This window comes from Astatotilapia calliptera, chromosome 3 (genome assembly GCF_964374335.1).
Source record: "Astatotilapia calliptera chromosome 3, fAstCal68.1, whole genome shotgun sequence".
NCBI classification, from domain to species: Eukaryota; Metazoa; Chordata; class Actinopteri; order Cichliformes; family Cichlidae; genus Astatotilapia; species Astatotilapia calliptera.
In genome coordinates this window covers 70,411,625-70,428,278 of record NC_137424.1, presented here as the reverse complement: position 1 = coordinate 70,428,278, position 16,654 = coordinate 70,411,625, and the positions used below count along the sequence as shown (strand labels likewise).

At 40.5% G+C, this 16,654-nt stretch overlaps 2 protein-coding genes and 1 long non-coding RNA gene across 3 annotated transcripts in view; all 3 read right to left on the bottom strand.

The window, feature by feature from the left end:
* The window catches only part of LOC113011078 (uncharacterized), a 75,074-nt gene extending 63,131 nt beyond the window's left edge, over positions 1-11,943 (bottom strand). Inside the window, exon 1 of the mRNA XM_080299063.1 lies at positions 11,654-11,943. Coding sequence (XP_080155189.1) covers positions 11,654-11,675 — 22 coding nt within the window. The 5' untranslated portion in view covers positions 11,676-11,943. The remainder of the gene's footprint in view (positions 1-11,653) is intronic.
* The window catches only part of LOC145425734 (coxsackievirus and adenovirus receptor-like), a 312,252-nt gene that overhangs the window by 238,927 nt on the left and 56,671 nt on the right, over positions 1-16,654 (bottom strand). The gene's annotated exons all lie outside the window — the stretch shown is intronic.
* LOC145425757 (uncharacterized) lies at positions 1,814-11,233 on the bottom strand. Its single transcript, XR_013906492.1, has 3 exons — positions 11,075-11,233; positions 8,309-8,401; positions 1,814-2,811 (listed from the first exon to the last, which is right to left on the bottom strand). It is a non-coding gene; the product is annotated as an uncharacterized LOC145425757 (long non-coding RNA).

Genomic DNA, 16,654 nt, shown 5'->3' with positions numbered 1-16,654 from the left:
AGGTGAAAAGGAACATTTTGCCCGCCCTCTTCCTCTGAGCACCAGCTTTCTATTGGTTTAAAGAGAGCTGGGGCTGTTTTTTTCTCTTTCTTTAAAGATATGAATGATAGAATAATAGGTCCCTTTTTTAAACACTTTGATGTTACGCAAAACTGCCACAAAAACAGAATAACTATAACATGAGTGCATCTATTGTGTTTGTGTATTGTGAATAATAAGCAAAATAAAAGTAACCACTATTTGAATATAGTCTACTACGCACTCCTCCATTCAAAAAGATCATAAGAAAAATCTAATCTCCTCTGCTCTGTGATCTGTAGTTTGGTTGATAAACGAATTCATGTCCATGTAGTTACGTCCCCCTCAGTGAGAGAGGCAGATATGAGCTGAAACACAGGGATCAAACCAGGGACGCTGCTGTTATGGAGCTGAACTGGAACCATTCAGACACTGAGGCCCTCTGAACACATTTTAATTACAGCTGTGCAGAGACACACTGATGACTGACTGGAACACTATGATTCACATTTTACATTAACACCATCCTCACACATGGTTTATATATGGACACTAGAGGGAGATGTTGGACTTCAATCAACAATACTTCCTGGGTTTGTTGTAGAAAAAGAGAAAAGACAAAGCTGTATATGTGCAATTCCTGATACGCTGTTTTATATCTAACTTAATAAAGATTAATTTCATGTAAATACGTGGTCAGGATGGTGATGAAACAGACTGTGCAAACTGAGTTTTAGGGACTTTCTGATTAGGCTGTACTTCTTCTAATATAAACAAGAAATGCATCTGATCATTTGAATGTGGCTTGTTTTTCAATGCCCCATGTTTCTGCTTTTGGTTCCAATTAAATAATAAATAGAATAGAATCATCACAGCAACAAGAAAGACACATATACAAACAAACAGTACACATGACATAGAACAGAAACATTCAATTTTTTACATATTTACATCAAGAACAATGGTTACCAAAAACAGAGTACTGTACAGTTATTAAAATTAAATACAATAAAATACAGATAAGAGGCAACTCAGGTTATAGTGTGAATCGGTTGATGAAATAGTGCAAGTTACAGCGCAGATGTAAACATCTGTGTTTTTTGGGAGCAGTTCTGATTGTACAGTCTGACAGCTGCAGGGAGGAAGGACCTGCGGAAACGCTCCTTCATGCCTCGAAGATGCAGCAGTCTGTCACTGAAGGAGCTCTGCAGTTCAGCAACATTTACATGCATGGGGTGGGAGATTCTGTCCATAAGAGATGTTATTTTGGCCAGAGTCCTTCTGTCTCCCACCACCTGCACTGGGTCTAGGGTGCATCCCAGAACAGAGCTGGCCTTCCTGATGAGTTTATCCAACCTTTCTCTCAGCTGCTGATAAACTGCTGCTCCAACATACAACATTGTAAAAAATGACGGATACCAGCACAGAGTCATAGAAGGTCTTTAAAAGTGCTCCCTGGACTATAAAATATCATCACAACTGTGTCCTACACAAAACTTGTCCCTCATTCAGTGTTTGGGAGAAAACAAACTGAAAACAAGTTACTTTTTTATGAATTGAATTAAAATAAACAAAACCACTGTAAAAGGAGATATTGCGTATATCATTAAAAAAAACACCAGGTCTTCCTGGTTGTTTCTTTCATAAAACCACATACCTTTAAAGGGGAATTTCTTTCACCTTTGAAATACTGCTGGGTACAGCTAAAAGAGTGCCCCCCATGCTCTTGTTTACCTTTTGCATATCACAAATATATAATATCAGGACCACGGAGAGTTGACCTCAATGATACACTTAGATGCAATCCACAACATTATGAGATATTCTTTGGACATCTCATGTCCTCGCTCCCAAGTTCATGCAAACCTTTGCTATTTGTCTCGCCCCATGGCAAAAAGCGTTATTTGGATAGGCTTCTCAGTCTAATAACCAAAGGCAATACAGACTTAAGATGACTGACAATGGGTAAATTTAATCAAACGTATTGTATTTACATGGTTTTGCTCTTCACTATATAAATAAAATGGAATGCAATGATTCATGTTTAAGAAGCTGTTTCTTTTGTTCTGCCTAAAATTAAGAAAGAAAAAAAAGAAAGATATTATCTGCATTCAGAGTTTTTCCGTTATCATTTAGTTCCAGGTGACCAAAGAAAAAAAGGCATCAAACCTCTTCACACACACTCAGTACTGACACTCTTCTTGGCAGGTTACATTTACTGCTGTAGTTCTGGTTTAATGCCTATTCTTTGTTTTCTGCAGTGAAATGAGGCGTGTATCGGTTAGCCACAACCAAACCGAAAGAAGCTTCATTTTCCATCTTACAACGTGGTGAAACCCACAGAACCACACAAGGAAAACAAATGAGAACAAAAATTTATTCAGCTGATAGAAACCAGACACTACAAATAATGGCATCGTTACTATAGATTAAGATTAAGGCAATAGATTAAGTGCATTAATGTATTTTATCATTGTTTATTTTAAGTCAAAATTATAAACTCCTCTTAAAATAAGATATGTTTTTTTAAACACATGCCAATAGGGGAATTGGAAATAAATACTATATGTATACCATACTATTTACTACATATGTATATATATATATATATATATATATATATATATATATATATATACACACATGCCTCGCCTTCAGCAGCCGGTCTATCCTTCAAGCTCCTTCTCTGTGGCATATGGATGTCCTCTGGTCTGAGGTGCTAGGGGACGTCAGTGGTTGGACTGGTGGACTACTTCAGTGAAGAGTAGACGACGTCTGGCTCTGGTTTAAAGTCTGAACACAAACACACACAGTTCAAACAACAGGAAACATGATTACAAGCTTTGTAGTTCAATCAAGACCTTCTGTCTCCACCTCTGCATCACACAGTCCCAAATCAGACCAGAGTTTAGAGAGAACCACCTCATAGTTATATAGCTTGCATAGTTTCCACGGTTTAACTGCTTCATAACACACTGAAACAAATCAGAAAACCTAAATCTGAGACCCACTGATCTGTAGCAATTAGCTGATCATGTGCATTAAATTACATTAAAAGGCCACATAATTGCTGCTTTCAGTCTCTCTCTCTTTCTCGCTGCAGTATTCCCTGGGTGAGATAGAGGTGAGAGCTTCAGACAGTAATGGTCAGTAGTGGTGTAACAATGAAAGGAGACGTGGGTGTTTAAAGTTTGACCAAGTCACTTGTAAACAGAAAATCACAGAGGGCCTAAAATTGAACCCTGTGGTACACCACAGGTAACGTGAGCTAAAGATGGTAAGATATTATTTATGATGACCACAATAGTTCTTTGTAAGAGATGTGAATCGCAACAACCAACTGCAATGTTCCTGATTTCAACTAAATTTTTTTTTAACAAATCAATAATCACACGACTAAAACAACATTGACAACATCTGCACAGACAGCATGTTGCCACGAAGCTGGTGAAGAACCAGAGAATCATGCTAAAGTGATGTTGAGTCTGGACAGACCCCAGCCCAGCAGCCAGAGCCTGATCTTTAACAGGTAATCAAGGCAGTAATGAGCTGGCAGGCTTGTAGGTTTATAGCCTCCATTTATATCTGTCACTTTGAAGTCTCTTTGTTGATTCTCAACTTGTGTTGTCAGTCTTGTGTTGATATGTATACACAAACAGAAAGATTACTTGTGTGTTCTGTAGGCTCAGATTTATGTAGGTAGATAGTAGTATTAGCTGACAAAGATGTGACAGTACAACTCATACTTATGTTACGGAGGAAGACTACAGTAATTTAAGAATTTTTGGTGTGATGGCTATTTCTCCATAACTGATGGTTTCTGTTCTCACTGCAACAGCTGGATCACTCCCTGCACAATTAAACACATAGAAATAATTGCATGTACAATGTTTAGAGTACTGTTTTATTTGTCTTAATGCATGCTCAATCATCCACGTAAGTAAATCCGAAAAGGTTGATTCTGTTCTGATATTTTGTATATTAATACACACGGGGTGATCGTGGCTCAAGAGTTGGGAGTTTGCCTTTTAATCAGAAGGTTGCCGGTTTGAGCCCCGGCTTGGTCGTTGTGTCCTTGGGCAAGACACTTCACTCGTTGCCTACTGGTGGTGGTGGTCAGAGGGCCTGGTGGTGCCAGTGTTCTGTCAGTGGGCCCCAGGATGGCTGTGGCTACAATGTAGCTTGCCGTCACCAGTGTGTGAATGGGTGGATGACTGGATGTGTAAAGCGCTTTGGGCTCCTTAGGGACTAGTAAAGCGCTATAAAAATACAGGCCATTTAATTATCAAAGAACTGACCTCCCAGCTCATTGTTCATTCATTTGGCAAGCTTCAATCATTTTGCAATTGTACTGTTTATACGATTGAAACCTGCTGCTACGGCCCTTAGCCTCGGAGAAAGTGAGAAAGCCTTTTTCTCTTCGAGCAAATCTAAGAGTGCCAGGACTCACTGACAATTGGCTAGCTGGAGACCCGTGCCAGCCCTCCTGTATGCAGATTGAAATTTGTCAACCCACATAGATGGTTGGCTGCCTGGGGATCCTGTGGTCCTACGTGTAGCAATGAGTGGCTTATTGTGCTCACCTGTGGCTACAGAAGGCTGGAGATCCTTCACTCTGGGGGCTGCTGCTTAGGACTGAACATGCAGTTTGTCCCTTTTGCCTCTCTCTCTTTGAACTTTGCTCACCAAACTCTGTTCATAGTTTTCAAGTTTGCTTGTTAATCTCTGTCTATGGTTGAACTTAACTGGAGTAGAGTTTGGTGGTGTTACAGCATGTGAGGTTAGCTTTAGTTTTTCACTCACATGTGTGTTAGTTAATTGTGTGCTGATTATTTGCCAAGTGGTCGGCAGAACGTGGCCGTGTCGGTTTTCTGTTTGAATTTTTCAATAAAAGCTTTATTTCACTTAGTTTTATGTGTGAGGGCTTATGTATGTTATCCCTCCCTGTCCCCTAACAGAGGGGGTCATAACACCTCTGAGACAGAAGCTGAGACTGAAGAAGTCACTTGGATGAGGGAAGAAATGTTTCTCCCACTGAAAGCACTAAATCCAGAAAAAGAAAAAAACGTTTTGGTAGTATATTTTTTTATTGTTACACTATAGCTCTTGCAGGGCATTTTTATTTTGGTTTAATCAGATATTAAGCAGTAACCTTTATACACAGATGTGGGTTTTCAGTCTTTTTCCACTTCTTACCACCTCTGCTGAAAAACGTTTGACCTGAAAGAGCTGGTGGGTGTTTCTGTGAACATGGGAGGCAGACGACCACAAAGCTGCCATCTTCTTCTAATGCAGACTGAGACGCTTCACCACAGATCACAACACATGTTGTTCTCACAACATGAACACTTCTGTTAGCCAAACCAGGACACACTGTGGTAAGAGGTCTCATCACCCTCAGTCTACAGTTAACTGGTATCAACAACAGGAAGTTGCTTTGGGGGTTTCATGTGCAGAAAGAAGTCAAAAAATTCATTGTATTAAAGTAGGTTAAGTTTGATTATTTTGTTTGCTTAGACATCTCCTAATCCCAACTAATTATTTCTGTTTACAACTTGTTTGCTAAATCCCAATAAACAATGCTGTGAGATTTAACACTCAGTTATGGCAATCATCAAAAATTACAACACATTTGGCAAGGCAAGGTGGACCTGAGGCTGAGACTACACAATTAGTTATGGCCAAATGTGGTCCACAGACCTGTAGATCTGCCAAATTTAAACCAGTCTGAGATATGCTGTTCCTCATAGAACATCACTGAAGGTTGAATTGATGGTAAATGGCCTGCATTTGTATAGCGCTTTTCTAGTCCATAGGACCCCAAAGCGCTTTACTCTACATTCAGTCATTCACCCATTCACACACACATCGGCGATGGCAAGCTACATTGTAGCCACAGCTGCCCTGGGGCGCACTGACAGAGGCGAGGCTGCCGGACACTGGCGCCACCGGGCCCTCTGACCACCTCCAGTAGGCAAACATGGGGTTAGTATCTTGCCCAAGGATATTTGGCATGCAGCCAGGAGGCAGCCTGGGATCGAACCACTGACCTTCTGATTAGTGGCTGACCTGCTCTGCCACCTGAGCTACAGCCACCCAATTGGTGAACATGATCCTTCATGATCATTATGACATGCTGTAATCAGTTTGATCAATCGGCATCATTCTGGCACAAGCACTCAATACAGAATTTTGAAAAAGTAGAATCAATCAAACAAATCACTCACACACACACACACATGTGGACAGAGATCTCCGCTGTTGTTCCCGGGATCTGCTGGAGCCACTCGCCTAGCTTGGGAGTCACTGTACCTGGTGCTCTGATTACCACGGGGACCACCGTCACCTTCACCCTCCACATCCTCTCGAGCTCTTCTCTGAGCCCTTGGTATTTCTCCAGCTTCTCGTGTTCCTTCTTCCTGATATTGCTGTCATTCGGAACCGCTACATCGATCACTACGGCCGTCTTCTTCTGTTTGTCTACCACCACTATGTCCGGTTGGTTAGCCACCACCATTTTGTCCGTCTGTATCTGGAAGTCCCACAGGATCTTAGCTCGGTCATTCTCCACCACCCTTGGGGGCATCTCCCATTTTGACCTCGGGACTTCCAGGTTATACTCGGCACAGATGTTCCTGTACACTATGCCGGCCACTTGGTTATGGCGTTCCATGTATGCCTTGCCTGCTAGCATCTTGCACCCCTGCTGTTATATGCTGGATTGTTCCAGTGGTGTCTTTACACAGCCTGCACCTGGGGTCTTGCCTGGTGTGATAGACCCCAGCCTCTATGGATCTTGTGCTACCATGATTAGTGCCTCTGTGCTGTCTTTCAGTCCAGTCACTGGTAGGATTTCTGGATATCAGCCACCTCCTCTATCTGCCGGTGGTACATACCGTGCAGGGGCCTGTCCTTCCATGATGGTTCCTCGTCTCCCTCCTCTTTCTTGGGTTTCTGCTGCCTGAGGTATTCACTGAGCACGTGGTCAGTTGGGGCCATCTTCCTTTTCTGTTGTGCACCTTTCTCTTGTTATGGTATATTTTTCTCTTAATTGTGTATATTTGTCCTGTTTATTATTTATTCCTGCTGTCTTAATTCTTATATTTTATTCCTGCACAGTTTTTGTGGCACACCAATAATTTTATTGTACATGTACAATAACCATCAAGGGATAATATTCTTCTTCTGTTTTAGTCTATAATTTCTCAAATTCTGATGACTTTTTAAAAGCAACCAGTGAACTCTAATTACCAATAGATATCATAGTATTCCCATCAGCCTCATGCTTATTGGGAAATGTCAGCATGCTACATACATAGTAAATATAATTAATAGACCTACTAACCCAGATGTTAGTACAATGAAAAGAATGTAGGAATTGTGAAAGGCGATGAAAATGACAAGCTGCACATCTCTGCAGAAGATGGTAGTAAAGACTGATAAGAACAGTTTTTTGTTTTGTTTATCTTGGCCCTCCATCCACACTGAGACAGCGTTTTCGGTCAAGGCTTTTTGAAAATGCTCTCCAAGTGGATACATTTGAAAACACTATTTTCACGTCACAGTGTGGACAGTGTAACCACAGGCTTTCGTAAAAAAATGGCTCATTTTAGTCATATCATGCAGTCATGTGACCGATTAAACTGAGATATAGGAGGGCATTATACAGCAGTTGTTTTGTTTGCTCTCAATTTTGACAGCCCTGTTAAAGCTTAATATCAGTTTTAATATCCATTTCCAAATGTATCAGGATTAGTGTAGATGTAGCCTAAATGGGGTGGTGAAATCTTCATTCTGTCACCTCAGACGTCTGTCAAAGGTTAAACCTTTCCAGTCGGGACACTATCATCCATGCTTTGATAACCTCATGCTTGAATTAATGCAACTCTCTTTTAATAGGGCCTGGCCTCACTCTAGTCAGCTGAGCAGCTGTCACTGTCAGTGCCTAAATCTAAATGAAGAGTGAGCATTTTAAACTATAGCCGTGAAGCTTTGGAATGATCTTCCTCTTCACTTCAGGCAATCTACTTCAGTGGTGGTCGTTAAATCTAGGTTAAAAACATTTTTATTCACTGGCTTTTGAACCAATGGGTAACTGATACTGTTACTTTATTGTTATTTTTTATTGTTTTTATTGTTCCTATTGTACTTCTTATATGTCTGCTGTACAGCAGTTTTGTTGACCTTGTATTGTTTTTAAAGTGCTATATAAATAAATTATGGTATGGCAGTTGTAAACAAAGGATCATGTCTGTAAAGAAAGGGCATTTTGGAAGAAAAGCAGCTTTACCTCTCATATTTGAACTTTTTTGCTTCTTTTTGATGATGATTTGTCCATAAGTGACATCTTCTGTTCTGACTGCTGAGTGGATTACAGCACTCTCTACAGAATAAAACAAATAAGGAAGACATCACTGTAGGTCATACAGTTGATAGCAGAGCTGATTGTAAAGACAGCTCTGTTGTTACAGAAATGTCTACACAAAAAGCATTTGGATCATTAGTAGCGGACAATAGCATTTACATAGAAAACATGACTACTTTTCACAATGATGCTTGCATTGGATCAACATATCAGAAACTCACAAACTATATAAAAGTTAAGTTTTTAAGTTGCATTTGGAATTTAAATAGAGACACTTAGATAAATAGAATTGAGTTTAACTGTGGTTTCACACCTGCAACTTTTTCAAAAATCTGAGACAGGATGTTGGACGACTGCAGAGCTGTTAGCTTCTGTTAACCACAGACCACAAACACAGTCGAACACACAATGAGCAACATTAAACACATGACAAAAAACTACACTGGATTAAGATGATAACGTTTACACATTCTGGACAAAAGAAGTAAAACAAAAAAAGTCTATTAAAAGTGAGAAGCATAAAGTTTAACCCTGAAAAATAAATAAATAGTACTGGCAGGAGGTGATAGTTTCCGATCTCATCCATGACCTTGTTTCAGTCTTTTCCTGTTCATGAGTATTTCTTCGCACTAACATGAGGGTTTATACTCATGTTAGTGCATGTTTGACCATTCTGATAGGTCAAAGAAGATGTACATTCTTCCATGTCGGTGGCCTATCTGTCTGGAAAACCTCATCTTACCTGCCAACTTCCTCAGAAGTTACCTTATAGCTTCACTGTCTGGCTCAAGAGTATTGAGCATCACAACGAGAGGCCTGATTCATAAAGCAAATACTCCAGTATCTCCCCATCAAATGTCTGATAAATCTATCTCATCATCAATCGTCATGAAAGCTAGCTCATGCAGCTGGCAATATCTCTGTGATGAGTTTGGTCCAGGGTCCAGCATGACACACGTTAGTTTGTCATGACAAAATACATCATATTTTGGCATGACAAGTGAGAAGTGAGTGTCTTGCTAAACTATAAAGACAGGAACTTGCAACAGGTCGTATCTCAAATGACCACTTAAAGATGCAAAGTCTTACTCTTTAATAGAACAGGACAATCTGGTTTCTAAAGCTGTAATGGAAATTATAACGTCGAGGCTGCTTCCTCCCATCTCATGGTACACAAGTGCACACAGAATCTTATCAGACCTAATAAGGATAAGATATTTTATCCACATACAAATGATTACATATTTCTAAGCATAAACAACAATATAAAAAAATATCAATCCTGACAGGCACGTGGGTGTATTTGGCTGAGTGCTTCTGCCTGAGAGAAGATCGCCTGCATATTGAAAAGCTTCTTCGGATTCTAGGAAAAGATACGACCTCCAGCTTGAAGGACTAATAATGTATAGTGGTAGCAGGAAGCACTGCATACAGGCTGACTCTTGTAAAATGAGTCTTCCTGGCAAGAATGTGATTGAACTCGGTAGTGATTGTCAATGGAACCCTCTGTTGATAAACTCCCCTTTTCATTAGCCAGTCATGCCTAATGTGATGCTTCTAAGCAGGCCTATGAGTCAGTTGCATCCCTAAAAACTGTCTATGGCCAAAATAAAGTCATCTATCCCTTGCCTGGAGCTTTGCACTGCTGTGACAGGGGCACAGCTAGATGAAGATCAAGACCTGACAGACCCATATGCATGGAGGTATGTTAATTCAGCCAGAAACAACAATGATGAAAGAACATTTATTGCTCACAAAGGAAAACCCACAGAGATTATCTCAGATTGAGGCACTAACTTTTGGGAAGCTAAAAGGGAGCTACAGAAAGCAATTACTGAGTGATCTGCCAGTTTGCAACAGATCCTTACCAAACAGAAGATTTACTTTAAATTTAACACACCTAGTGCCCCACACTTTGGTGGTTTGTGGGAAGGGAAAGTTACTCTATTAAGACAATGCTCTATGTAACTGTTGGTATCCAACCTGTGGCTGAAGATGTTCTTAGGAATCTGTTGATTGAACTGGAGGGCATGCTAAATTCAAAGCCATCAAGCTATGTATCCTCCAGCGTTTCTTATCTTGATCCAGGGACCCCCAGCCATTTGCTAATGGGGTAGCCAGGTGGATTACTGCCACAGGTTGTTAACCAGAGACTGAACTCAAACCTGAGAGCATTTCAAATATTCAAATGTACTTTATACATTTGAGGGCAGCTGTTAGAAAGTTTTCAAATTTTTATTTTGTTGTGTTTGGAATTTCATAGGATTCCTTATATGTGCTTTCAGTGATGAACCACCTGCTGGACTGGAAAGCAAATTAATACGCCTCACTGGCAGAATGGGTGGGGTAGTTGGAGTGTGGCAACCAAGCAAAAAGTCCAGTGCATCTGGTATTGTGCATTGTTTTACTACCAGTTAATTATTTCCTATAGGGCCACGTATACACCTACATCTACCTGCTTACAAGCTTACAAGATGACCGACACTGAGGCAAGCATCAACCAGCAATCAGTGCAAAACACAGTTTATAAAACTACAAAAATATTTCCTCTGTTTGAAAGGCTGTTTTTCACTGTTAAATGTTGCTGTACATTTTTAACTCTACCATCAAAGACATGTAATCAAAATTAAAAGTGTAGATTACTCAGCAAACAAAAACCCCAATTGTAAATTTCAGAATTCCGAGTCTCACCTTCAGGTTTCCTGTGAACACATCGTTTCACCAGAAGAACCAGTAACACCAGTAGAACCACAACACAGACTGATCCAACACATGACAACACAGGGACAAGATAAGAACCAGGGTTAGAGGTTAGAGGTGGAGGTGTGGATGTAGGTGGAGGTGTGGTGGTGTGTTCCCCTAAAATAAAGCAAACACAGTCATTAAGTTGTCGTCACATTGTGAATGTTGAAAGCTGCAGAAACACAGACAGGTGAGTGTGTCACCTGTGACAGTGATCCAGCTGGATGGAGACTCTCCATGACCGCTGATGTCACACTTGTAGAGGCCTTCATCAGACCTGGAAACATGCTGGATGGTCATGTGACCTGTAGGCTGCTTCCTGATGAGGGAGCCATCTTTATAGAAAGCAGCTGGGAGGTTGGAGGGAGGGGTCTTTGTTTTACAGAGCAGAGTGACGTCATCTCCCTCCATCACAGGGAGAACAGGACTCTGCAGGATCACTGATCCACCTCAACACAGAGACAAACTACAGCATTTCATCCATTTACACACAGCTTCATCAACACTAACTCCACACACTCAGCTTACCAGTGACTGTCAGGTTAACCATGTTACTGATGGGACCCTCTCTGGACTCACACCAGTAAACTCCACTGTCAGATGTGAGAATGTAGCTGATACTACAAGAAGAATTAGCTGAATTTGTCGGTTTTCCCCATTCTGCTCCACACTGGGTCCTCTGCAGGTTGGTTGCATTTCTCCTCAGAGTCCATCCAGCAGAGCTGTCGTCCTCCTCACAGCTCAGAGACACAAAGTCTCCTTTAAAGAACTGAGAGCTGCTGGGACTCACAGTCAGACGAGCTGTGAGGGTTAAAATGAAAAATGATGATCTGTTAGACTTTTGTCCAACCAGTGATGTGATTTTTTTTTTTTATTTCATCAGCTTTACATCTGATATTGATTCTGTAAACATGAAAGTGTTGAATCTGATTAAAACATTAGCAGGATGCACTTTTACATCTGAGATTCATTGTGAAACATGAACCCAATCAGGTCATATCAGTGAGCATTAATCATTTAAACTGTGACCGAAGAAGGTTACTGACCTTGGTTTGTTGAGCAGCTCAGCAGTGAGATCAGAACTAAAGAGAAATGACACTCAGGTTGATTTGAGGTGAACATAAAGAACAACTCCACACAAACAGCTGACAAACACACAAACTCATCTCTCTGATTTATCTGCTGATTCTCAATTTGATGCAACATGCTTCAATAAAAAATGGAAAAACAGTCTATATATTCTCCTAATCATTGAGCCATTAGGGAAAGAAGGGACCAGCTGGTGACTTGAAGTCTGAAGCCATTGAGTGGCCGGTAATATTACAAAAACACTAATCAGAAGTTAACCTAACCTAAGTCTTTGGACTGTGGGAGGAAACCTACACATACACTAACCACCACCTCTGTGACATTTCTGCTGTAGATATAAATTGTAAATGACTCTATTTTATATTTTTTAACACTTCTCACCACATCCACACTTTTCTGCAAAGCCTGTACTGACGTGAAAGTGGCCACAAACTTTAGACTCTTCTTCACAAGTTTTATTTGAAATTGAGCTTCTAGAGTTATTTAATGATTTACATCTATTTGCACTGACTACACTGTGATTATATAGAAATTTCCCACTGCATTCAATTAACCCAGTAAAGTCATGTGTCCACTGTGCAGCTGTGTTGATATAACGAGTGAATGATTTGATCTTTTCACTGCCTGCTGTGTTTCCTCGACTCCTGAGCAAAGATAAAGAGTCAGTTCAGACCTGCAGTTGGTCCTCGTGGTGTTTTGAACTTGAATTCAGCCTGATTTGTTTTTCATGTCTTCTCCTCCATCATCAGTTATCAGGAGAGCAGACAGTCAAAGTACAAGAATTCAAACAAACACAGAGATTCTACTTACAGAGCAGACACAGCACAGATGTTTCCTTCATCGTCCTTCTCACTCATTTGAGCTTTTTTTCATTTCTCTCACTGACACCAAGCAAAGCCCGCCCTCTTCCTCTGAGCACCAGCTTTCTATTGGTTCAAACACAGTGGGTAACTAAATTCTTATAAAAATGCAAGATATAAACACAAAGATGGAAAGAAATTTCAGAAACAAGTTCTATGTCCTCTGCTCTCAGTGATCTGTAGTTTGGTTGATGAACAAATCCATGTCCATGTAGTGGACGTCCCCCTCAGTGAGAGAGGCAGATATGAGCTGAAACACAGGAATCGAACCAGGGACGCTGCTGTTATGGAGCTGAACTGGAACCATTCAGACACTGAGGCCCTCTGAACACATTTTAATTACAGCTGTGCAGAGACACACTGATGACTGACTGGAACACTATGATTCACATTTTACATTAACACCATCCTCACACATGTTTATATATGGCCACTAGAGGGAGATGTTGGACTTTAAACACTAACATGGATACAAGCAGATCATCAAATTGAGGTTTCAACACAACTGAGTTTGATGCTCTTTGATGTTTGCACAAGTACACGAGCCTTAATATACAAGGAAAAATGTCTTCTGAAACATCTGTTGGGTTTTCTTTGTCAAACTCTTCTAAACTCATATTAAAAACAAATATGTTGGACAGAATCAACCTTTTGGGATTTACTTATCTGGATGATTGAGCATGCACACACACTGCCATGTCTATGTTATGTTGTGTACTGGTAAAGGTAGCCTGACTCAATTTAGATCCAGTTGAACTTTGAAGTCATATTGTGAGCTGCAAACCTCCAGGTTTAACTTTAAAAGGCAACTTTTGGGGTATAAATATAGAAGAGTCTGAAAGAGGTGTGGCCACAGCTGAAAAGCCCAAACCATGGAGAAAGGAGGACTCTGTAAACTACTTGGTTTTTTGTATCATTTCTGATGACAATGTTAAAAAGGAGTTAAAAACGTTTTTGTTTTATGTTTTATGTTTTTGTTTTGGCTTTACATTATGATTTTTTGATTTGATTTATTTTTACTCAATCCTCACTGCGCACCATAACAGAACAGGTAACTGTTCTGTCATGGTGCGCAGTCCTCGCCAGTTGACTGACATGTCTATCCCTAAATGTTTTCTTTTGCATTTGATTTTTGTTGCATTTGATATTTGTTAAGCTGTATGTCTGGATTTTGTTCCTTTGCGCCTTCTGGTGGTGAACTGTGTAGGGTACAGCTTTGCTGTTTGGGTCTCCACCCAGCCACTTTTCTTTTGCTAGCGCACATGGTGTCTGCATGCTGCAGCTCACAGGTAGCTCCACACATGGAGAAAATATCGTTTAAAGAGTGGAAATAATTGACAAAGAAGATGGAAGATAAGGCAATAAGGCAATAAAGGACTATTTAGCACCTCCTGGATGTCAGCTCATGAGGTTTGTGTATTTTAAATGTTTATTTTCTGTAATTAAGGATTTTTGATTGATTGACACTACGTACAAGAGCGCATTTTGATGTGATGTTTTTGTTTTATTGTTTTGTCCGTGAGCAGTTCTCACGGGTTGCCAAGACCAGAATAAACCCCGTTTTATAACTACATCGTGCATACATCAATCCTTGAGGGTGCTACAGTGAGAACTCCGCTCTGCACGGGTAGATGAAGGACGCAGCCCCGCAGGAAAGTCAGGTGCCCCGAAAATAAGTGTTGCCTCAGTTAAAGGACTCAATATAAGTAACCATAAGAAAGAGAAATAAAAAGGAAAAGGACTGTAAAAATAATTAAGATAAGTTTCCTTTTATAAATGAACAAAGGACTGGAATATTTCTTCTTTTTTCTTTCTTTCTCATTGTTTACATTTCTGCTGTTTAAGTGACTGATATTCATACAGTGTTAAGTTAATGTTGTGATGAGTAACCTGTGCATTGTGCATATGGTGGGCTTCAGCAGTTGCTGTAAGAAACAGTATTACTGGCTTGGACAAGATATGTAATGTGACTTAAGTATACACGTTAAGTGATGTTTAAGGAGTAATAGTAATTACTGTGCTTTAAAGTTGTAACACTAAACGTAGATTAATATTCATTTGCTCCTCAACTACCAAATCAAATTTAAACTGCTGCTGCACCTTTACATTAAGGCTAAGTAAGATACACAAAAAACCCAAACCCCTCCAACAATGGCAGAGTTTGAGGCTAATCCAGAAGTCAGTGAAAAGGGTGATGTGGAACAACTTTCTGCAGATGAGCAACTACAAGCAGTTGAAGGCACAGCTGATGATGTTTCTACTACCTCACAAAGAGCACGACAGAGCCAACGAGTCCGTACATTGACGAAAAAGGGCAAAGAACTGTACGGTGAGCACATAAAGAGGGCTGCACATCGTTTCAGTGTGCGCTATGAGAAGTGGAAGGTTGTCATTAAGGATGCCAAAGGAGCTATAGATGGTCAGTGCTCAACGGATCTGCTACAAGAACATGTTTCCAAGGTTTTGAGTGATTCTAAGGATGTGAATGCAGCCTATGATGACTTGAGACGTATTGAATCTCCAGATAGTGACACAAGACGAAGGATGGATACGTGTGAAGCCATAGCAAAGGCAATTATCGAATCTGTAAGAATTTGTCCAAGCCCAAGTAGTGCGGAGGTTCAAAGAGATGAAGAACTTTGGAAGGACACTGAGTCTTCATCTAAATCCGTGGCCTCAGATGTGAAAAGTCAAAGGGATGAAAAATGGAAGCAGACTGAGTCTATGCCTAAGTTAGAAGCCTCAGACAGGATGAGTGTTAAGTCACACCACACTAAGCTCTCTTCTCATGCGAGGGTTTCCTCTAGACACTCCAGCCGGCTCTCGGCTAAAAGACAAGATGCAGCTGCTGAAGTTGCAGCAAATGAGGCTGCTCTCCAAGTTCTGCTTGAACAAGAAATCCATATGAAGGAAATTGAAAGGCAAGAAGCAGAAATAGCACAAAGACAAAAGGCTCTAGAAGCTAAGCGCAGAGAAGTAGAGTGACTTGAGACTGTAAAAAAGCTGAATGCAGCAAAGGCTCGACAGCGGGTGTATGAACAAAGTGAATGTTCAGATGAAGAAATATACAACCTACTTCACCACATATCTGATAAGAAAAATGAAGTCAAGTCTGAAAACAATGACCAGCATATGAAACGGTGTTTCTCGCCACGAAATGTGACACCGCACCGAGAGGTGAACACAGAAGATCTGGTCAAAGCATTTGCAGTGTCTCTTAATGCAAGTCGTCTTCCGGTACCAGAGCCAACAATATTCAGTGGCGACCCTATCAGATATAATGATTGGAAAATTTCCTTTCAGACTCTGATTGACAGGAAAAATATACCAACTGAAGAGAAGACTTATTATCTGAGGAAATATGTAAGTGGACCTGCAAGGAAGGCAATAGAAGGCTACTTCCCGCTTGGCATAGAGTCTGCATACTATGCAGCATGGACAGTTCTCGAAGAGAGGTATGGCAATCCCTTCCTCGTAGCAAAGGCCTTCAGAGACAAACTTGACGCATGGCCTAAGATAAGCTCTAAAGGCAGTATGGAACTTCAAGGTGGAACAGAAAGGTTACAGAAGTGCAAGAAGA